Raw genomic sequence first — 25409 nt, 5'->3', positions numbered from 1 at the left:
TTCTAACATTTTACGCAAACCGCTGGATTTAAATACAAATCCACATTACGGAGTCTGAAACAACAGCAACAAGGCATGCGCCGGGAAGCCTATTTTGCATGTAAGCAACTCCAAAATAACAATTTCCTCTGTAGTTGACCTTTAAAGAAAACAAGTGCAGACACAGCAAAACCACAAATTAAGAACTTCACTGGTCAAGAGCAACATGAGAGGCTTATATATATATATATATATATATATATATATATATATATATATATATATATATATATGGAGTCTTTCACAAAAAAAAAACTGTGTCCCCGAGATTTAGTAGGTGGGGAATTTACAATGTTTCTGGTCAGTTGTCAATACCAGTATCAAATACAAATGTAAGAATATGTTAAGTCAGTTTTGACTTGAGTTGATACCGCAAGAGAGGCAGAAAGGAATGGAAATAGGAGGAGAAACCTGCTGTCCTTAAAATCCATGGCACTGTTGGCCACAAGCCTCCCCACACACACAGACACACACAAACATTGTGAACATCCTAAATCGTTTAGTGGCTAAATGAGGCCCTGCTGACTACAGCACTGCCACTGTGTGTGTGTGTGTGTGTGTGTGTGTGTGTGTGTGTGTGTGTGTGTGTGTGTGTGTGTGTGTGTGTGTGTGTTTATGTGTGTGTGTTTATGTGTGTGTATGTGTGTTGTATTCTGCATACATTTGAGAGTGTCTGGATGCTTGTGGTGTGCAGTGCATTGTGTGTGTGTGTGTGTGTGTGTGTGTGTGTGTGTGTGTGTGTTGCAGTGTCAGCAGACTAATAGGGGAAAGAAGCCATCATGGTAAACACTTTTTAAACCAATCATATTGCAGTTAACTAAAGTACACCTGACACAAGCCTTCTGCTGGGACTTAGGGAATCATGGATTGGAAATATACACAAGGATATAAATTCAACTAAATAAAAAAATCTTACATTTGAAAAACACAGAAGAGATAAATACATACAGCCTTTGTTTTAGATTGACAGATTTTAATGAAGGAAACAGTTATTTCCAGTGGAGGTGTCGTGAAGCAGCTGCTAAGGTGTGACGTCTTTAAAGTGCTGATAACGCCTTGTTATTTGATACAACTTTGTGTCATTTTGTGTCTTAATCCATGTTGCACTTTTTTTGTCATCATTTTGAAAAAAATCTTTGTGATAGACAAATCTCCAAAACTATTTTCAACAAAGCAGAGCAAAAGTAAAGAGCTGATAAATAAGTTGAGTCTAACTTCTGTAACTTTGCCTACTTTATCTATGGGGATCAATAACTTAAGTCATGCAACTGAATTGTAAATGGCAGACAGTACGACACTCTGGTGAATTGTTATAGTTGTGGCTCATGTTGACTATACACAGTCTGGTTTTATTCATGAGCAGGAAGTGCAAAGGTGTACTTATCATGCTCACGGCAAATTATGTTTCTCTAGTGTGATAATACAAAAACCACTGTATGCAATATTGTATCACCCACTAAAACTATTATACTGAAACAGATCACCTACCTTTTACCTTTTTGAAGAATTACATGACTTCCCTCCTGTGTGAAACTGTAGTACATTATTTTTTCTAGCTATGTTAGGGAGCACTGGATTCATGGTTATTTATTTAACTCTACACCACCACAAATGCTTCAGATTTTTCATAACCTAGCGCTGATGCTGTGTAAGTTTGCAGCGCTGATGCTTACAACCGCACAGTACTTGATTTTTGATAAATAAATAATGTGTTGAATCTGTAGATCTGTATAGTGTTTGTCAGCCTGGTAATCCAAAGTCGAGATAAATTAGTACAGTTACGCTTCAGTTGTGTTCTGATCCAGCTGGATAAACAGAATAGAAGGTTATTTAGCACATTATTACTGTGTAATGTGTGTCTTTACCGATTGTAAATACTTGAGAAATAATACAAAATGCTCTGAAGTTTAATCAAAAGGCTTTGCTTGCCAAGAAAGGACGATTAATGAAAAAAAAAAAGCTATCGCTATGTGTTCAATATTAAAAAGGTTTAACGAAAGTGTTTCGCCTGCCACATGTAGCTCAAGAAAAAAAATGTAATTGGTTTTCTCTCAACTCTACCTTGAGTATTTTTTGGCTTGGAAAGTTGTCTGTAATGCCGCTCACTGAATACACACACAAAGGAGAAACGGCTGTGGGCAGACTTTAAATTGGCATTTAAATGGAAATGACACCATAAGCTGCGATGCAATGCTATTGTGTTTCCCCATTGAGTAGCAGTTTAGTCCATCACTACCGCAGCCTTGAGGTCATGGAAGCCACTCTGCATATAAATAATTATGCAGAGTTTTACAACAAATTTAATCTGGAAAACACTAAAGGTCACGGAGAGGAGGATTTCACGCAAAATAGCATGTGTGTGAGAGATGCAGAGCACGGAGAGGAGAGAGAGAGAAAGGGGGAAAGCAAGGTGAAGAGTGCAGTCGTATCCGGCTTGTTGTCAAAACATTAGCAGGGCCGTGTGCTTGTAGATGAGCTCCAACAGCAGCCTCGTATGTCATTGTTAAGCAAAGTTTAGACAGCACCCATCATCAGCATCAATGTAATGAGGAGAGAGGAGAGGTACAGTATGTGCAGAGCAAGGAAGTAGTGAGGACAAGACAGTCAGGGAAAAGGGGACAGATTAGGGAGGAGAGGAGAGAGGTGGCAAGAATTGAGCAGGTCTGCAGAGAGGAGATAAGAGTACTTCAAGTGTCACTACAAGGCTGGTACATTGATCTGAGAGAGGGAGAGAAAGAGAGGTGTGGAGAGAGAGAGAGAGAGAGAGAGAGAGAGAGAGAGAGAGAGAGAGAGAGAGAGAGAGAGAGAGGATTGCATTTGAGTGAACACTGAGTTTGGGATATAATTTGAAATAATGCAGTGTTATTATGTTATAAACAACTGAAATGTGGTAATGCCCTGCCATGCAAAAAAAAAAAGTTCTTTCTGGTTCTTCTTTCTCAAAGTTTTCATTCATGAGAAAAAGTATCTCTTTATAAAATTCAGTCACGAATATTTTGTTAAGTGCTAAATACTGATGGTTTAGTGTTTCCTGTTAATAAAATGCTGAAGCGGTTTTGGAAGTGTGCTATTCAAATGAAAAACTAGTTTACCTATTAAGTGTAAATGAATGACTGGCAATTACATGAAAGATGCATAATTCAAACATACCGCATATTGAAAACAAACATTAAAAGCTACCCTTCAATATGGCTTTCGATTCTTCTTCAATAGAGAAAGAGAGAGAGAGAGAGAGAGAGAGAGAGAGAGAGAGAGAGAGAGAGAGAGAGAGAGAGAGAGAGAGAGAGAGAGAGAGAGAGAAAGAGAGAGAGAATGTGGTGTGAGGTAGGGCAGCGTATTAAATTATTAAATGTGTCTTTTTTTTTTGCACTGGTGGGAACATATGGTGCTAGATTATCTTAGTTTCCACCAAGGCAGGTGTGGTGCAGTGTGTGTGTGTGTGTGTGTGTGTGTGTGTGTGTGTGTGTGTGTGTGTGTGTGTGTGTGCGCGCACATATATATGACGGTTCCCGTCTGTGTATGTCTCCAGTTGCTTGCATCAGCAGAGCTTTACATCCACAGGGAGCCATTAGCAAGTTAATAACGAGACCAGAGAGAAGCTGGACGAGGTGTGTGTATGTATGTGTGTGAAAGAAACCGACAGGTGGAGGGAGAGGGAGGGCGAGGGGAGAAGGGAAACACACTTGCTCCAGTCATAGACATAAACGTCACGAGGAGAGCATTTTTCTGGTTTGTTTAATCCCCCTTGGGAGTCATTTGAGAGGTTGTTGTTATGAAGGAAACTACAATGAGAGCCAGGAAAAACACCTGCTGTCTGCTGTACGTCTCTGTGATGGTCCAATTGGAGGTGTATAAATGCATTACAATTACTTCCTTTTTCGATCATTTTCTCAATCGATTACTCAAAACTTCTGTAAAAGCATGAATTTATTAATCAAGGAACAAGGTTACATTCCTTTTTTTTTTTCTTCCAATGCATTTTACCCACCTTTGAGAGAGCACTTATTCAGTGTTCAATACTTTATAAGAAACTTGCCTGTGAGACCTGGAACTTGCTTTTTATTTAATGTATTCTTCTTGACATGCAAAGTCAATCATTAATCTTCACAGAAAGGTGTTTCTTCAAGGTTTTGTTCGAAAACATCTGTTACTTAACATGAAAAGACACAAACAGCAAACTTCCTGAAAATGCATTGCAGCACATTGAAACTAACCAACCAACCAGGTGGTCCTGTGTGCCTTCATGTTAAATACATTTAACATACATAAAACATTGGCTGCATCTCGGAAACTGCAAGAAACACAATCAAGCAGAAGGTATCTGTGGACTCATAACAAGTTGAATATCAAAGATATAAAACGTATGTAATGTTAAAAATAGTCATGTGGAAGACAATTAAAATTTTTGGTGAACCACTTTGGGGATGTTTCACACAATCTAAAACTTCTAAAGCTGTACTGTTACTTGTCCAAAATACTATGGCTGTATGTAGTTTTTCCTTAATATACTAAATACAGTATTTTGGAAAAAAGATCATTTATATCATTAGTTCAAAGCTATAGTTTGGTTCTGTTATGTTTTGTCAAGCACATTAGAAAAATACTTTCTTTTGCAATGTGCTGATAAATCGATGTGCCGTGAACTAATCAGCTGAATTGACAGGAATAAGGAGCAGGTGCTTCACATACAAAGCTGTTTAATAAACTGGTGACGAGAGTTTTTGTGATTAAGGGGGAATTCACAACACTGAGGAAAATCAACAAGGTACCATTTTGTCAAGCTGACTAACAGCAGTGGCATTTTAAAGCATAATTATACAGCCACTGTGCCTCTTGCTTTTCCAACAGCAACCATTGATTGATGATACTAATGAGGTAAGGTCATCCCGTCTGACCTGTCTTGTTTTTTCGCATTCCTGGTTGCTCTTGGAGAAAAATATTTGGCCCATGTCCAAGTGCAATTGGCATCACTGTTCATCTCTCCTACTCTGTTCGTGAGGCTTTCTGACACATTAAATATCATAGACTGAAACTAAGAATATAAAGCAGAGAGAGAGAATGATAAAAATGCCCACATGCCATTACTATTTTTAGTATTCTCTGGATAAGTTCATCTCTCAAACAAAATCATTCTCACCACAAGGTCTGCCTTCGTTTCCACAGCTTCCACACACGCCTCGTGGCCTTCTTCAGAAGATGGAATTGCTCAGTATATAGAGTATCTCTTAACTTTTTTGAAAAAAGCATCATCGGTGACTTCATATTGGCAACCAGAGCTATCCTAAGACTAAAAGACTAAAGGAAAAGGCCTTACTTGTACATGGTTAACTTTTTAACTGCAATCATTTTATCCACGACATCACTTATTTCCTTGATAAAAGAAGAGCTCAGGATTTGCATCAGCCCTCATTCTACTGTAACAGAGAGAGGGGAAAGAATAAAAACATAGAAACTACAACTGTCATGATGATCACAATACGACTGTCACAATCTTACCATTTCACCAAGCAACAATTACACTGAGCCTTGGGCAAAACACACATACGTATCCACACACACAGTCACATACACAGACAGTAATGCACACTGTCAGAAGCAGTCACTCACACTCTGTCACACACGCGCACACACACACACACAAACAGAGGTGAATTGTGAAAGTCAAACGAAGTTTGTGTGGAAGTCAAACAACCAACTTCAGCAGGGTTCACGGTCCTGAGTCTGGCAGAATGTTATTGAAAAAAGAGCAAACATCTCTAATACGTTGTGCTGTGGAGATAGTGGGAATCTAATATCACATGCTTTGCACCAGGTTTAAGTGTTCTGCGTTCTGAGTTTGAAAATGAAAAGGGCAATGCACACGGTGACACAGTTTTATTTTTAAAATGTAATATCTGATAGTAATGAAACAGCCTCTGCTGAGATTTTCCAAAATGCTAATTTCCAAGACTGTGAAAAGACATTTTGCTGCAAAGTTAATTTCAAAGCAAACACCTGTTTATCCTAACAAAATCCATAAAGTCAACTTCATACTGTGATACATAAATGTTCAACAGATCAAATTATCAAAGACATTATATAGCAACAAGGCAATATCTTCACAGATTAAGAAGAAAACAAGAAATATATTCTCCGTTTCTCCACTTGTTATTTCATACTTTGTTATGTATACTATAACATATGTGTTATGTATTGTAACATATTGTTAATAATACGATTTGACAATGCAATTTGCTAATCTGACTCCCAAGTTTGCATTTTTGCCATGTTTTTAGCAACAAACACTGGGACAGCAAGGTGAAGTTCTTAAAACGAGCTTCCAGAGTTAGCCTTAGCCTGTAGCTAGCTGACAATGCATACCGAACTGAATGTGTGTGAGTCTGTGTGTGTGTTTGTGTGTGTGTGTGTGTGTGTGTGTGTGTGTGTGTGTGTGTGTGTGTGTGTGTGTGTGTGTGTGTGTGTGTGTGCGTGACACAGCATTGAGTTGGACTCAAAATGTACAAATAGTTTGCTTGTTTGTTTCTCTGCCTCAATCCTTGATGATTTGGGCCTACTGGTGTATTTCCGTTGATCTGTGCCATAGAATTTGTTGCATGTTTTGAACACACCATAAGGATTATGTAAGGAAACTGGCTGAAGCTAAATTCTGCCACAGCATGGCCTTTGTTTGTGACAGACCATGACTGCAGTGCTACTACTCACGAGAGGTAAAACATGTAAGTGCTGACAGATCAGCAGAATTAGTAGTACGAGCTCAACCAATAACCAATAATGCGCACTTGTGAACACACAAAAACAAGCCGCCAAGCAGCCTAAGTCTTGTTATGCTGACTACACAGAGTCAGAGACAAATAAACAAACACGCACGCACACACACACACACACACACACACACACACTCTCTTTTCATTTCCGTTTCTCAAGCAGTCTAATTTCAAATTGTGTCACAGCACATTATTACTTTTTCAATTCCAGCAATAACGCCCTACTTCCTCTTCTTCTAGCTCTTCCGCCTTTCTCTTTCCCCCTTTGTGTTTCCCTTGGTCGCACCTCTCTCTTTCTCTCTCTCTATTTCTCTCTCTCTCTCTCTCTCTCTCCAAATGGTGTTTTTGTGACTTGACGATATTGTGCAGAAATCCATTTTGTTTATGATTTACTCAGCTAGTGAGAGTGTAGGACATACACAAACATGCTTTGGGTCAATCACACTTCCTCAGAATTTTTCATATTTTCAGTTCCCTTTCTGGCACCATATATTTATGCAGACTGTATTCAATGATGCTCTATCTCAGTTTATCGCTGCCTTGCTCTCTTTTACTCGGGTCAACCCCGCCCCACCCCACTCGCAGACACATTCACCCAAACCATGAATATGCATAAGAATATTCTCTATCTGTGAGATCATGATGACATTTCCTCAGGGCCAACTATGCTCATGTGTATGTGTGTGTATTTGTGTGAATATGGATGACTTGAATGCTGAAGGATGTTTCTGTCCGGTAAATAATTCTGCACCAACTTAGTCGAAGCACACATAATGATTCACACATAAACAACGGATCTCACCAAAACACATACTAATGTACCTTTTACGCTTTTGCAGCAACATTTGTGTGGCATACTGTGGCTGCGCAGTTTGTTTTTCCATTACATTTAGCTCCCGGTTCTATAGAACACAGTCTGGTTATAATAGAAATGTGCTGAAACAGCACCCATCTGACACAAGGCTAATTTCAAATGGTGTTTTTAAGATTGGTTCTGCTGTTGCTGCATTTACACCTCAAATCAAGTCCAGTTTATTTGTTTACCTCAAAATCCTATACAGTTGCTCAATAATATGTGTACTAAATGAACAATCCTATACTCTGCATGCCTGCTTCTACTCTAGCTGCTTGTGCTACATTTTTTCCGCACATGGGTGATTTGCATGCTTTATAAAATAACCCAAACTATGATTTCTCACGTGAACCCAAACTATGATATTTTCCGAAACTTAGAAAAGTAGGTTTGTTGCTTAAATCTAAGGAGATTTTTTTTTTTTTTAGCAGAATGTGCTTTTGGCACAAAGTACCGAGGGCAAACTTCTCCCCAAAAAAATCAGCACTCACAGCTATGCCTTCATAAAGTATTTTAGAATTTCAAAAGTGTTTTGAGCGATAGAGTGGCCAGAACAGTGTGAGGCGGGCTGTCGTCCATTTATTTAGACCTCAAATGGCATTATCGCGCTTACATCATGGTCACATGCCAGAACAAATACAAAATCATTAATACCACTAATTTATGTCCATGCATTTTGCATTTAAACATTTTTCACGAGCAATTTCACCAACTAATGATATGCCATGTGTGCAATCGGCTACAGCCTCAAGTAGCGAGTTGAATAGTAATTAGAACGTGAGCTAATTGCTGACTAATACAAAATATCACTTCGAGGTACTTTTTTCTAATTGTGAGTTACAGTGTTTCAGAAGATAATAAAACTATTTAAAGCACAGAGTATAATTTAGCTCAACTAAGTGTCGTCAGGTGAGAACATGTTTTAATGTTGGGGCCTCAAATATATATCAGAAGTTATCTACAAAGTTTATAAAAAACAAAACAAAACCTGCACATCGTAATGCAATTCACCACTATGAAACAAATATGTAATTTTTTAGACCATGTCAAAGAGGTGTTTTCTCATCTCTCTGGTCATACTGTGAATTAAACTGCAGTTTTATTGATAGATTAGAATACAATATATTGTAAGTTTAGGTTTATAGTCTGTTCTCGCATTCATGGCTGTAGTGCCTCCAACTAAAAGGCAGAAACATAATGAAACTGTATTATTCTTATTTACACCTACAGATTTATATTCCCATGAGTATATGTGGGAGAGGAAGCCTAACAGAGACAACATGTAGTTTCAATAAAGAAGCGTACAAACAAGGATATTCTTGGCATATATTCCCACTTAACACAGTGTTGTGCACCTTTATTCTATTGCCAAATGTCAAAAGAAAATGTGGTCAATTGATAGCATACTTTGGTCAAAAAGGTGAATGATGAATGCGAATGCAGCGTTGAAAGGAGCAGCAGTTTACCATTTTCAGTGAATGAGAATTCTATTCTTATCGAGTCTATTCACGATGAATGCGTCATAATTTAAACTGAGTGAGTGTACGTAACAGTACTTATGTTTGTCAATAGGTACCTATGTTTAAATTTATGTAATTGCAAGAATAAAGAGAAAAATTGAACGTGCATGCAAAGTGGGAGAGAGAGAGTGTGTGAGAGAGAGAGAGAGAGAGAGAGAGAGAGAGAGAGAGAGAGAGAGAGAGAGGGAGAGAGCACATTCCCTGTGATACTGCTAAAAGCACTGCATTTCAATTCATTTGATTGCACGTCTGAATAATTGATAGAAAGCTATTACGGCTGGTATGAATGCCTCTAGGTGTCACCGCACTCACACACACACACACACACACACACACACACACACACACACGCACACACGCACACACACGCACACACAGGAACATGCATGTGTACAAATCTTAGTGTACATGGTGCGTGTTTGTGGGGGAATGTGAATAGTTGTGTACATGTGTGTCCCTGAGTTGGCTGTGAACGCATTAGTAGCTTGGCTCCTCTTAGCCTTCCTGACAGAGTGACAGAGACATTGCTAATCCAGCAGTGACAAGTTGCCATTTCCCCCCTCTTCTCTCTCTCTTTTCCTCCCCCCTGTCTCTCGTTTCTTCCCTAGACCCAAATTACAGTTCATTACATTGTCGTGCAACGATTCAGCCAGCATTTATTAGACTGGTTTTGGTTGACGATGGTGTCCACGAAAAGGCACGGCTGATGGGAAAAGTGCACACGCAATATACATACTTGTCATAACATGTGTGAACCCTGAGATTCACAGTGAGACAAATAACCATTTTGCATTGCGCTCCCTCTCGTGACGTTGAAAATACAAACTTGGTTCATTGCGCAGTGTCTGTTTTTAACACAATGTTAAAGGATTAGGGATTAAATAATAATAATAATTGGTGACTGCTATGAATGTAATCCTCGAGTTGCTGTCCTTACACTGGATTTCAACAACAAGATAAATTATCAGTTCTTCTGCCTTCCATGCATTCAACTTTGAGAATGATCCCAACCAAAGGCTCACGTAACTTGTCTCTGGTCATTATAGACAGCATATATCAATAAGGGCTGAAATTAAAAAAAAAATATTAAAGCAGTTCTACTGCTGCTGTCTGCTTTGTGCGCACTCAAGTTAAGCATTAAAAGCTATATGCTATGTCATAAAAACAAAGCACATAGCTATTAGATTTTTCTGAAACATATTCAATCTTCAGATCACTTATTATTACCTGTGGTATACCGCTGAAAAGCATGCAAACATGAAACATCGTGTCCTACTGTTTCTCGCGTGTGTATTTCTTGCCGTGCATTGTGTGGAGCAATACATCCATTTGTTTAAAACACTGTCATTTTAATTCTATTTCACAAAATACCATCTCGTTTGGATGATCTGGCTCGGTGATTAAGTTGATTGCATGATTGCAGGGAGAGAGAGATCGACTGCTGGGTGAGCAAGATTTACTTTTAACAAGAAAGAGAGCGGCGGAGCAGAGGGCTGTCAATTCATAAGCTTGTCTCAACAGTAACCGTCTGTATTTTCAAGGCAAATTAGAGACAATCAAGTCAGGCAGGAGACCTTATCTCTCAAACTCCCGTCTTGCCAAAATAGTTTTTTAGGTTTATCGCTAAATAGAAAAATGCATTTGCGGTTCAATAAAATCAGGCAGTGAATTAATCTACGTTTTAAACCGTTACTACAGCCAACATGAAATGCTGGGCGAGCCAATCAATCTCAATGGCCTCTTGAGATTGTTTCAGATGTGACAATTGCTACCCACGTGATAAATGTTGTCTGAAAGGTTATATTTTTGCTTTTCACTGTGTATTTAAATGTAAATACCAATAAATAACAATAAAAGGTAAGACAATGCATGTTCTCCCTATCATTATTGAGGACAGGCCACTTGTACAAGTGGGCGCAAACAGGGACGTTGTGCTTACCCTCAACACTTGAACAGCTCGTAGGTGAGGACCTCACAGACACATCTGTGCATAGCTTATCGGATATAATAAATTATTAGACAATGTTGGCTATGGAGAACCATGTGTTGCCTTGGCGTATTGCCAGTGATGAAAAATCTCTGGCCACATACCAAATGAAAACTTGACTATCTTTGTCTGTGTTGGCCTCACAGCCTTGGTGGAACTTCTTGCTATTTTCATGGATTAATCCTACTCTTTGTTCCGTTTACATTTTTCTTCATTTGTGTTTTAGTGGGTGGTATACTTAAAAATACATAAAGCCTATGTGGGAAGTGTTGCACAGAAATGCACAACCTATTTCTTCAGCATCAACTTGAGGAAGACCCTACAGTTTCCACAGAGTTCTGTAACCTTTGCATTTCTGTTTCTTGATATCCACGTATGTGAACTAGTTCAAACCAGCCGGTACACAATGTTTTCTCTACCACGTCCCTCCATTTACATACTGACTGCAGGAATTTCTACAGAAAACATCTACTACTGTGCAGTGGTAAAGCAACAATATCGGGGATGAGGTTGGGCTCCTCCAGTTTTCACCTCAATCAAACTGATAGTCAAGACTGAAGGAATGAATCTGCCATCTTTCTCCTTAAAAGTGTCCTAGCTCTGAGAAGTGTAAGTTGCTTCTCATGTTTGTGAAGGGATGTTGCTATTCTGGACAACTGACTGTGTTTTATGAGCTCTACAACCGAAATGCATTAAAGTGGCGCCCCAAAGTTCAATATTGAAATGATTGTCTTTGGAAGTTCAGGTCATGTATGTCACTTGGTAGTCATATGAGAGTACATAACCCCACAGCGACCAAGCATCTCAGGGCAAAGGCGTCTGCAAAGTTGTAAAATAATGTGTTTTGTTCACCTCAGAATTCCTCAGGCTTTTAAGGTGTGGTGACCTATAAGCGCATTGGGATCAGGAGCACATGGTATTAAAGTTGTCAAACGGATTCTTCTTTACATGCGGTTCCAGTGTTAGCCCTGACACCTTTAACCACCAATCAGTTTCTTTCTCTCACATCACAATCCCTCAGATGCCGGGGTGCTCATGCAGCTGCCATCTGGCCACTCACCTACTTGGTAACAGCTGTTTTAGAATGCTCCTATTTTTAAACCCGGATCATGGGACTAAACAATCCCATCTCCCGGCATCAACTCAAGATAGCCACAAAGAGAGCTATATGGAAAACCATGAACAGCAGCTAAATAGGCTGGTAATCTCTCTGTTCTTACTACATGTTCGGCTTGCTTTGAAGTCACTCATTACACACTTATTCTTGCTCTTTGTTTTTGGGTGAGCTTGCAACATTTTTTTGGGTGGGGTGGGGGGTAAATGAGGGACAATGAGAGCCATTGGGCCCCATTCATATGGCCAGGTGAAGTAAAACAATGAGCTGTCAGCGGCTATTTCTTGAAATATATTTTATGAAATGGACAATGGAACTTAAAGGATGTTGATGTAAAATATGACAACTGAATTCATGTAATATGTGATGCCATTTATGTATTTGTATTTTTAGATGCTGCTCCTGTTGTTGTCCATTTCATATGTTTTTTTCAAACTCATTTTCAAAGAGAGATGTGAAAGACTGTCCTCCTACAGATACAAATTGCTAGATTTACATCCACCTACACAACATGGTTTAGTGGGCTTCATAATAAGTTATTCTTCAGCATACATACTGTAGTGTGTTATAGCATTCAACACCATAGTACACAAACCAACAACACCTACCCCAAATAGACTTTAGCATACAGTACATTATGTATATTTGCCTCTCTCCCACACAAACCTTTTGATTATAAAGTATAGCATAAAACACACACACACACACACAGCCGCACAAACACACACACACACACACACACACACACACACACACACACACACACACATGCTGTCGTTCTGTCTCTCTCACTGACACACGTACACCAACATGATTTGAAGGGTTTGCTAGAACTGCAACCTATTCCAATTTCAGATTTTATCAAACAAATTCAGTCAATTAATATTTACTTCAGAATAAAACTCTTCATACACAGTCATGCGCATACGTATACGCATAGACATACACACACATACTGTAGAAATATATATATATTCATACATATATCGTCGTCAATACCTCGACAAATCGGAGCAGGGAAGTCCCAAACGGCGGTGTTCCCAGCATTGGTAATGCAGGTGAGGGTCGCATGGCCGTCGAGGACGTAACCAGGGACGCAGCTGTACTGCACACGGTCTCCCACAGCAAAGCGGCCGCCACCACTCAGCACGGCTTTCGGTGGGACACCAGGGTTTCCACAGGATGTACTGTGGAGTTCTGCAGAGGAAGAGAGAAAAAAAACGAGGAAGGGAGGAAGGGAGAAGGATTAAAGCTTTTTCAATTTATTTCTTGAATTAATTGCACTAAACTGTTTAACTATGCATTTCGCCCTAACTCGACCGGGACCCGACCGTATAATACACCCAGCTATTGCTCAGTGATGCATCCGATCGAGAGACTACTCTCAGGCACTTACAGCCCCCAAGTCCACACGCTGCATCTACCATTAAAATACGGTTTCACATAAACTTGCATTGTGATGATGCAATGTCACGGCCTGTTCTAAAATATTACCCACACATATGGGAAGGTCCTTATGCCTATAGTTCTTTATAATACATATTGCCACGCTTGATCGTGGCTGTAAAAGGACATTTTAACTGCACTCTCATTTGAATCAAACTCAGCTACACCCCAGAGAAAGGGAGGGAGCCAATATCACAGTGTTTTATGGTTAATCACATTATTCCCTCCAGATACATTTACAGGTCTGTACCTAAGACATATGCACAAGTGTGCATATAAACATCTGCACATACAAACACACCTACACACCTACACACACACACATACACACACACACACACACACTCAAGAGAGAGATGGAGGGAGACAGAGAGAGAGAGAGGCATGGAAGGAGTATTACAAGCCATAAACCAGGAAGTAGATGGGAGAACAGGGACCAACTACAGTCTTATTGTTTGAACTTGATTGATACAACTATGAAACTCTTCAGACAGATCGAGGGTTAGGGAGCAAGGAGGAGACAGACAGATAGAGGGTTAGGGAGGAAGGAGAAGGAGACAGACAGATAGAGGGTTAAGGAAGGAGGGAGAACAATTCCAACAGGGACACCAGGATGCTGGTCGTCCAGCTCACGCTTTTTCATTTGAGCTTGCATTCTTCTCATATTTAATGCCATGAGGAAATGATTCAGCTAATGGTACCAGCAGGTGCCACCCACTTATCCCACTGGGCTGCGTGCCTCTGTTTTAGATGCTGGAATAAATGAGTTGTGCTGCCAGACAAACTTCACAGCAGGCAGAGTTCTGCTCGAGGTGAGAGGAGACGGTGTCTTTATGGACTCTTCACTTTGATTAGATGTTGATATTTGATCTGTGTCTGAAGCAGTCTGAAGAGAACCGGCATGTTTAGAATGAACTCACTTTTGGTTTTCAAAAGGATTGTTTATAAAACTCTTGAATGAAATGTATGTATGTATGTATGTATGTATGTATGTATGTATGTATGTATGTATGTATGTATGTATGTATGTATGTATGTGTATATGTATATGTATATATATATAACTTTTTTCTTCTTTTTTTCTTTATATTTAATTAATTATCAGATTTAAGGATATACAAGCATTATGCTTCTACCTACACCTTTTCATTCTTTCTGTTTTGTATTTCATATTGTGGCTTTACTTATTGTATTGTCATGATTGACTGAATAAAACACATACTACTACGACAACTACAGGAGCTCAGGGAAACGGTGGAGGTTCGGTACCGTAATTAACCAAGTTAAGTGATAATCGATTTCCATTTATAAACTCCGTCCTAAGCCTTGAATTCAAATTAATAAATGAAATTGATTTATCGCCCATCTCTAGAGACAGCCATCGAGAGATCATGCCCAACATGATAGATATAACTTTGAAACTACTCAGACAGAGGGAGGGAGAAATGGAGAGTTACAAGGCAAGAGGAAATCTTAGTGGCAGTGAGGACAACGATACTGTATGCTACCAAATGAGAGGTGGAGATTGTTTCATGAAAAAAAAGTCATCACCAGGAAATCCAGAATCCTTCACTTCTCAAACGTCAAACACAGTAATCTTGAAAAGTAAAGCTGGAGTGCAGTTGAAGAGAAATCTGTTTCCATGCTAACGGCAGGAATGTGCAATTGTCATTCACAGAGCAGACAGTGAGGAGAGAAGATATGATGTCAGCAAATGAAACAAATGAGTGATTCTTGGTTGGCGAGTTGATTTCTTTACACACAAAAAAAACTGTATCACCATGCTTTTTCAATTACACCCTCCTCCCTCTGTACCGCCACAGTGCTGTTGATTACGCAGCATATTATGTGGCCATTTTGCCTTTTGTCAGTGGTCACACACAAACACAGTCTTTCAGTTTCCTGTAAATGAATCTTGCTGCTTTTTATTATTAGCATCCATTTTAAATGTGAAGGGGTCAAAAGAGACTAAATAAAGTATAATAACTCACAATAAAAACACCCAAAATGCCGTCATGGGCTGTAATAAGTTGTAATAAAGATTCTGTTGAAGGTTTTCTTTCGAGGGTATATTTAATCCCGGTCATCAGAGAGCATGGACAACATAAACGAGACAGGATAATCGTTTTGCTAAAGACCCTGATAGACCACCCCTCCAAGCGCCACACTCCTTATCTCCACTGACCCACGGTTACAGAGAAAAGCACACTGACAACACACGCTTCCACACGAGCACACATGCACATACACACATACCCAGGGTCATCCATCACGGAGGCGACTCCCTATTGTGATTGGACGTCAGGTTGGCCTAGTGCTGCGACCTGTTGGCCTATCGATTTTGCCAGTTAGTGGGCCCCAGTCTGTGTCAAGATGGTTGGCGTTTAGTGTTCTATCACACACACACACACACGCATGCACACACACGCACACACACACACACACACACACACACACACACACACATGGTTTGCCTTGCTATTCTAACCAAGTGTGGACTGCGTCATTTTGAAACAACTAAAATGGATTAGAACATTTGCTTTTAAGGTCTTTATTCATTATATTACTGCAAATGTGCTTCGTAATGTTTTTTTTTTTTTAAAGAAATTGACAAAGCTGTATTTGGACATTCATCTGTGATACCATTATTACACAAATAATCATGGCAACTTTATATGAAAATTAGGATTTTACTGCAAATCACACGCGCGCACACACACACACACACACACACACACACACACACACACACACACACACACACACACACACAGTGTCTGTGTATTGTTCACAGTAGCTGTGAACAATACAGAGACACAGTGAACTGTTCACAGTACAAATGCAAACACACACAACACTTTTCGTCTTAGCCACTCATCGGTGCCTTGATGACATTTTCATTCTAATAAAGTTTTTCTGCTTCATTTTCCCTTTTTTCTCCAGTCTTTTTGAGAATCTATTTTTCCTCCATCTGTCTCTGCCTCTTTAGCACCTTCTTTTGATCTCTCTCTCTCTCTCTCTCTCTCTCTCTCTCTCTCTCTCTCTCTCTCTCTCTCTCTCTCTCTCTCTCTCTCTCTCTCTCTCTCTCCCATAGCCCCCATTTTGTATTTGTTAATCTCTCCCCCTCTTCCCTCAATGTCTCTTCCTGTCACACTCCCCATTCCCTCCTGTCTTGTTTCCCCAGCTCCCTCCTCCTTACTAAAAACTTTGATGACATGCCAGCGCCTTGCCTCTCCCTTTCTATCTCTACTGTGTTCCATCCATACCTCTATACACCCCTTCTGTCCATCCCTTCATTCTGCCTTACTGTTTCTCTAGTTTATTGAGAACATCACATAGTTTCATTACACCAGTTTATTCAGTCGCCAGCGGCTACACCACACTCCTTTTCATGGTTTACTGCTACCTGCCCTCTTTTATTTATTTTATTTTCCCCTCACTTCTTTCTCCTCACTGTTCTCTCTATCTATCTATCTATCTATCTATCTCTGCCTTTCTTTCTCTATCTCTGCCTCTCCCCAGTTTACCATAACCATGATTTGAGTCCCAGTTGCTTCATTACAAGCTGCTGCTTTTATGGGCCATCTGTAGAACTATCTGCATTTGTCTCACACACACACACACACCCACACACATACACACACACACACACACACACACACACACACACACACACACACACACACACACACACACACACACACACACACACGGACAAAAGGCCTACAAGCAGAGCAGACAGCATATAGCTACTCTTTCTACCACACACGCTCACACACACACATACATACACACACACACACACACACCTACACACACACACACACACACACACACACACATAACCATTTACCTGGCTTTTATTTCTCCCTAGATAAGCAATTACAGTAGAGTCCGGGTACAGGGGAGCATGAGATGGAGAGGGAAGAAGAAAGATGGGAGGAAAAAAAACTGAGTGGTGGGGTAAAAAAGTAAGAGCTAAGAGTAAGAGTAAGTTCTCGAAAAAAAAAAAAAGGAAAAAGAGAAGACGCTGCCATGCTTTCAGAGTTTTTAGTGAGACAGATGACACCACAGGCTGGAGGATTGGAGAGGGGGAGTGAAGGACAGCGATGACATAGGGAAAGAGACAAATAGGGAGACGGGAAAGGAAAGAGAGGCAAAGACAGAGAAGGATGATTCAATAAGTGGGGAGGCTTTACGCCTCCCTCAGCAGTAACTTCTATAAAAGATGAACCAAGTTTGATGGCGGAACATAATAAATGCTGAAACGCTTGAAAATAATGCATAGGATTTGTAACAAGAAACCATGTACATGGATTTCCATTTACAGCATCTGAAAAATGAATTTCAGAAATTCTTTTCGAGACATTTTCCATAAAAGATGTAAGGTTTATAAGGACTGCAAGAGAACTGACGGATGAATCTTGAGGCCTTTAATAAACAGAAATGTGTTCTTGGGCACTTAGAACTATAAAAGGTTTCACCGGGCGTCATCTTCTGATTCAGTTGCCTGTCAGTTTGAGTTATTCAACACTTTGACCAACTCTTTTTATAGACTTGTGAAGAACTTGGGTCATAAAACAATTTCAGCTCGTTAAGTTAATTAAATTTAATGGCATAGGATGTTCATCATTTTTGTGGTCAGGTGGTCTCCCAACAACGCCGGAAGCAAACACACAGATTTAGCTTCACAATGATGTTACTCTTTTGATAAAACTATTTGGATTTGGCAATACTCACTCATCTTGACAATACTTAACAGTATTTATAATTAACAAGTGTCATTGTGTGTGGCAGTCTTTGTGCTTTAGACACGTGCTTTCAACATTACTCCAACTGGGCAAGTCAATCGAGGGTCTCTTCATTCCTTTGGGTACCTGTGTGATCTCCAATGTTGTTGCTAACGCTTTCTGTTTTTATTTTGGTCTGGACACACACACACACACACACACACACACACACACACACACACACACACACACACACACGTGTGTGACTGTCAATAGCATTGTCGTAACTACATGACATGAGCAAAAAGGTTGATTTGTGAAAGATGTGATTGGTGGTATCGCAACCTGATCCCTACATAATCGCTGATCAGAAAGTGTGCATTGGGGATATGCAATTTAATGTGAAATTAACTTTGCTTAACAAAGAAAGAAGTAATTTAAGACACTAGAATATCCATCGGCTTTTCAACACATGTGCACTGTAGATTTGAACATTTTCAGAGCTTTTACTTAACTGAGCAAACTCTCAAAACATCATACAAGTTCAGTTGTGATTTCACAGGGTTACATTGCAGTTTTGGAGTATTAGATGAAAAAATAACATATTTTTTGACACAATTTAGCTCAACTGTAATACATGCATATATATTTGTAATAATAACAGTGGGATATTCTCAAACAATCCTTCCATTGTTGCAAAGTTTCTGCGGAGCTGTCAAGCAGCTGTCATTCATAATAGGATCCAGGCGATTTCCACACATTCTAAGAATGACAGCTGAACAATCGAAAAGGAAAATATGGAATTATTATACATGACTGTGTGCTTTTTAATATGAAAAGATTAATGCCAAGATGAGACATCCCCCATTTGAAAAGTGTGACACCTTTCTCTACAGGAGCATTAACAGCATAAAATATGAAATGCCAGTGAAAAGCCCATTATTAAGGATCATGCTATGCGAACGCTGAGCGAAAAGGAAGAGTGAAGGAATGCAGCCTTTCAATTTTACAGTCTATTTTAAACCAACAACAAATATGTGTGTTAAACTATTGCTAAAGAGTGTGATGAAGTGTAATCATAGACTCTGATTTAGTTGGCCCCTTTTTTTCTAGCTTCATCTTCTATCTTCAACTAAAGCGGAGTCCAAAATGAGTCACTACTTTATAAGAGTAGTTTAGGCAGAGCACACTTCCCTTTATTGTTGATGATAACGCACCACCGCATAACAAGAGGCCAGGCAAGATAAGCAATAATAGAAGTCCTACAATGAGCACCCACAGTTCTGGCCTCTTCCACATATCATCCTCAATGAGAGGAACAGCAGGGGTTGAGACGCCGAACTCTATTCCAGACAAATTCCCTTTGAGTCTCGAGTCGACTCCCTGTGGCGCAGCAAGGCAGAAGCACCAGCAACATTTCATTCACCCTCTTTTTTATTCATGTACTGGTCTAACGAAACAAGTTAAAAGTAATAATAACTAGAGCATCGCTTACAGAGGGACAAAAAGATCTGAACTCTGAGGTCTTCATGTTAGAAGCACATCATTTCCTGGTTCTCCAAGTAAGAGGATATCTTTAAACTCATCTAAAGAGGATACATCAGGCCATGGCCGTTTTCTTTGAGTGCATTTTAAGTGGAATGTGCTCAATGTCTGTGGTGCAAGTTAAGATCTAAACTTTAAAACTTCAATAGTGGAAAGACATAATTCAGACATAAGTACCTAAACAAAGTACGTTTCTGCAGTATTTGTGTAAGAATAATGGCCAGAGTTCACCTCTGCAGATGACAGTAGGAAACCATTTATGCACCAACAATCACTTTGATTTGTGAGTAAAATGACCACGTAACACTGTCAGTACCACTCCAACTCTAAAATTTGGTATAGCTGACAAACTGACGGCACGGTGTATCTACTTTATGTTTTCAAAATGCATCGGGTGTCTAATTGGCTCCTAAGGGAGGGCCGGAGCAGTAAAAGAAAAAGAAAATCAAAGACTGCAACTGTACAAGAAAAGGTGTGTTCCTGTCTCAGCTGCTCCGGTCTCGTTGTGAAAAGTGAGCAGGGGGCACACACACCCACACACACACACACACACACACACACACACACACACACACACACACACACACACACACACACACACACACTTTACACATGCACCTCCCCCCAGAAACCACTTTTGATTGGTAGCTGGTTGGTGATGGTGTAATTATAAGTAATTATAATTAATTATGAAAGCATTAATGAAGGGAAAAATGACTAAGTGGCAGCAGAAGGTGATTCTGAGGGTGAGCGAGAGCGGGGTAAAGAGAGAGCTCCCCGATAATGTGACGGCGGTTCAAAGCATAAGATCATCTGGCAGCTGTGAAGATCAGTGAATACACTCACAACTGTGTTGCTAATGATCTTAGCTTCTCGTGGAGATCAAACATTAAGGACTCAGAGCAACAGACCATTAATGTCTCTCTGGATTTATTACACACCACAACACAGACAATCAAACATGCACACGCACGACTCTCCCTGAAGGTAAAAGCATTGTTGGCTTAGTGGTGCCTTCATGCTCTTTGTGAACATTAATGATCTGTGTTCAATATGGCCACAAAGCAGCTCCATGAAGCCATGGTGAACACACTGGTCTAATACACAGACAGTATACTGCCTGATACGATCATGTGCTGATCACATAGTGCAAGGAAATACACAGATTATACTGGTGTTAATAATACAGTATGAAAGTGAATGATTGGGATAATGTTTGCTAAATCACGTGTCCCCACTGTTGGTTACCCTAAAATCCATCACCCCTCGTTCACTATCAACATATCTGATACTGATCAGGTTAATGTTGGATAAACAGTATTTAATGCGCCACCGTGAATGCAAAATGATTTGATCAAAATAACTACTGAGCACAGTCTCTCACATAAATGCGTGCGAGCGTGAATAGTACGGTCCTCCACTTGAATGCATTGTTGTTAAATATAAACATCAGCTGGGTGGGGATACAACTTAATGAGATTGGATGAAACAAGTTAATCATGTGGAGAAATACAATAAGCATGTCCAACACAATTATCTGAGATGCCGTGGATAGAACATCCATCCAAGAACGATAGTCGAAAAGATAAAATTAGGTTTTTTTTCCAGCCTCGCAATTTCCCTGTATGTAATTGAATGAGCATAACATGACAGCAGTCTCACTGCTTACAAATAAACATGGGGATGTCAATTATAAGCCCTTTACCTCCACTTCACCAGCATGCACGCTCGAGTGACTGTGTGTGCTATTGTGTGTGCCTGTTATTGCACGTGTATATGCAAGACAGTTTGTGCGAGTGCATGTGTGTGTGCATGTGTGCGTCAATGTGGATAGCTCCTTGATGCGGTGATCAATGTTTCCCTGAGGCCCGGTTCAATAAACCATTAGATTTCCCCCTAAAGACATCCTGCCAACAGAACTTCATTAGACAGACGCACAAACATACAAAGATACACAGAAATACCACACAAACCTCTCACTAATTGTCCCGTGTCTACAACAGGATTGAGTATAAACATGGGTTAGGCCTTTTCAGTTGACTCTACAGCAGTACACTATCTTTGGATCTGACCACCTAAAATGGCTGGACTCCGTCTTTCTGAAGACGAGAACAGATCAGCTCCACCGGGCGTGATCAAACTAATTGGTAAAAGGTCCAGCGTGTGCAGGCATTGCACTGACTTACTGTTGGTGATTATATTGAATACATATAGTGGGACTTCATTTTGGCAAATACAATGCTGGGAAACGCAGCTGGTTGCCTTATCGTTGTGTACGGTGCTGTTTCTGTTTACGAGAACGTTGATAGTTATAGAGTGGCCCCAGCATCCCACATTTTTCTTAATGCACAAAGGAAGGCTTGTTTATAATCTCAAAGGTCAGGATACCGTTGAGCTTTGTCATACCACAGCTCTTTATATCAAAGGGGCTACACTGGTTCAAGATGGGGTCCTGGTCTGCTTTCCTCTCTCTCGAACTGACCCTTCTCTTCTCCGTCTCACGCATCCATCTCTCCCTCTTGCCTCTTCTCTTATCTCCTCTCACAGCCACCCCTCTGCTCAGTATTAATTAAAACTGTGTAACTGTGTGTGTGTGTGTGTGTGTTCTTCTGTGTTTGTGTGTGCGCGCGCTTGTGTCTGCGCATCAGGCTTCAGTATTAATTAAATGTGTGAATGCTAATTGGTCGGATCAATAACAGGTCGTTAGGCCTCAGGGGCCGACAGCCAATAGGAAATCGTTATGTGACTGACATCACTGTCACTCTGCTAAAGCTCCACTGCACTGTGACACATGCACACATTGACACACACAGATTTGTACTGACACTCACACCGCTGTCATCTGAAGGATAGGTTCACCTCAGAGGTTGCCAGAGAGACCGACACAGAGTTCAGAAATAAAAGAGGTTAGCAAGCCACAACTGGCACAACTTACTGTATGTTCCTAAAACTAAATCAATATCCATTAAAAAGAAAGCAAAAGAGGGAGAGAGAGAGAGAGAGAGAGAGAGAGAGAGAGAGAGAGAGAGTGAGAGAGAGAGAGAGAGAGAGAGAGAGAGAGAGAGAGAGAGAGAGAGAGAGAGGGAGAGAGAGAGAGAGAAATGTTTTCAAAAAGTGTCTGATGCCATACTTGTCATTGAACAGAACTGAGTAAATGAGTGTGTCCTCTCAGATGGCCTTTTTGTGCTGATCAATACCAGAGCACTCTTGTTCTCCCCTACCAGCTACTTTGTCTTCAAAAATCAACTTTTTTCTTTCAATCCATCCTCTCTCTTTTGTCTAAAGCTTCTAATTATAAGACATTGTCAGTATGATATTGAGTCAGATAGATACCTATGACCAAACAATAGCTGTGGCCTCAGGGAGACCATTGTTCAACAATAGAAGAGAAGAGGAGAGGAGAGGAGAACAAAGAAGGGATTTTACAGAACTGGTGGTTTACTTGATGGGATAAAGACATGATGCTCCAAAGCTGGCAGATGGTAGGGTCAATTTGCCATTTCAAACCCAAACAAACACTGACCATCATGCCCCATCTACCCTCCATTGGGACCAATTTAAATTGCTTTTCTGTGAAACGGGGCTCTTCAAACTTCAACGACTTCTTCACCACCACGATTCTCTATTTACATTGTCTGTTTGAAACGGCCACAAAGGTGTTCGAGAAAACAAACACACAAACACATTTAGAGATGGAAATCAGCTTTCTTCCACCTTTGCACTTTAGATGTTTCAACAAGAAAGTTGTTCAGCACGTTCGCCCTTCACATTCCTTTGTTTTGTAGCTTATGACCCCAAGGCCTCTCATCCAGCTCTGTCCTCAATACTTGATGGTGTGCTGCTACTACTGCTAATGCTGTTGATCATTCCACTTGTTAGTTGGTAATATGGGTGTAATGAATATTGCTGTCTGTAGGGGGCACTAGCAGGGCTCTTACTGTTCCTATATCTCAAATACCTTGAGACAGACCTTTCGCTTGTCTTTAATCAAACTGACACCAAGTGGGCAGAAAGCAATGGAGGGCTATGCAAGGTTAATGCTGTTAAGTGGTGTATGAAACATTAACTGGTAACCCATGTACAGAACATTGCCTTTAGAGACAGTCATTGTCAATTTGTGTGTGTGTGGGTGTCGGTGTGTTTGTGTCTACTGTGACTGACAACTGCCGCCGTGCTCTGAGGTACACTGTGCATATTTAATACAAGCACAATTAGTTTGTCTTTAAAAGTGTGCGCGTGTGATAACATCTGAGGGTGTGTGTACGCGTGTTTGTGTGTGTGTGTGTGCGTTGCTTGGGTGCACTAGCAAGGAGTGCTAGCTAGTTTGCTTTGTGTGTGCGGAACCAGCATGTGTGTGATATCTAATAGCTGTGGTTACTGTGGCGTGACTTATTAAAGTCAACATCAAGCATCCCCCCCGCCCTCCTCAGGAAAGCTGACTGACAGAAGCGACACACATTTAAAAAACACACACATTTACACACTCAAAATTCACCTTAACTGTGAAACCAACCAACCGAAACAAACAGAGCTGAGTAATCATCTGACATATAATGGCAATGATTATACTTATAGTGTCTGAAAACCAGACAGAATGTAAATTGTGGTATTGCATTACCTCACTTTCTCATTGACAAATTAAAGGATATAAACTCACTAAAATAGATGGATCAATAGATACTGAACCACACACAAATGGCTTTCTTTCTTTCTTTCTTTCTTATTGATGGTACTCCACATTATGGGAGCTTAAAAAATTTCAACCGCTTTCCATCCTGTCCCTTTTAATCTCTTCTTCCTTTGTCATCTATGTCACCAGTCTTTGTTGAACATGTTGTACTACACTCATTGTACAACCATAACTCAAGTGTTTCCTCTGCAGAAGACTAATATATTACACATCATAGTGCACATCATAGCATTCTGTTTGTGTTTTTCATTTTTTTATTCGTGCGTATTTGGGGGTGCAGTCTCTGGGGATGGAATTTGTAACAACGTTGTCACAAAACTTCAATAATCGAAACTATCTGTTGTGACAGATAGAGACATCACAAGGCACAACTCTGTTGCTTATCTGCTGCAAAGTAAAGGAGTTATTTTAATGAGATTCACTTGCTTTTGTTCCACAGACGACTGTATACGATCAGAATCTGATGTTACGCTATTATTCTTCCCAAAGATTTCAAGATTTGTTTTGCAGTTGTATATAACATTTAGTTTTACTTACTTTTACATTGGTATTGAATAGAAGATGCTCAAGGCAATAAAAAAAAAAAAAGTTCCATTACTTTAAAAGGATTTCAACATATGAAAAATGTTCAATCTCGTTAAAACTATGTATTTTAGAGACTGGTTACAAAGTAGACATGATGTCAAGAATATCCAGTCAAAGTAACAACATCCTACATTGA

General features: G+C 40.0%; 1 protein-coding gene across 5 annotated transcripts in view; it reads right to left on the bottom strand.

Annotated features, from left to right (window-relative positions):
- Positions 1-25409, bottom strand: part of csmd3b (CUB and Sushi multiple domains 3b) — a 297260-nt gene that overhangs the window by 166780 nt on the left and 105071 nt on the right. For all 5 annotated transcript variants that reach the window (XM_068575849.1, XM_068575850.1, XM_068575851.1 and 2 more), the window contains exon 4: positions 13277-13474. In XM_068575849.1, coding sequence (XP_068431950.1) covers positions 13277-13474 — 198 coding nt within the window. The remainder of the gene's footprint in view (positions 1-13276; positions 13475-25409) is intronic.

This window comes from Clinocottus analis, unplaced genomic scaffold (assembly GCF_023055335.1).
Source record: "Clinocottus analis isolate CAN_PGR_092001 unplaced genomic scaffold, fCliAna1.0.p SCAF_14, whole genome shotgun sequence".
Classification (NCBI taxonomy): Eukaryota; Metazoa; Chordata; class Actinopteri; order Perciformes; family Cottidae; genus Clinocottus; species Clinocottus analis.
The sequence above is the reverse complement of the archived record's forward strand: the minus strand, read 5'-3'. Positions and strand labels throughout refer to the sequence as shown.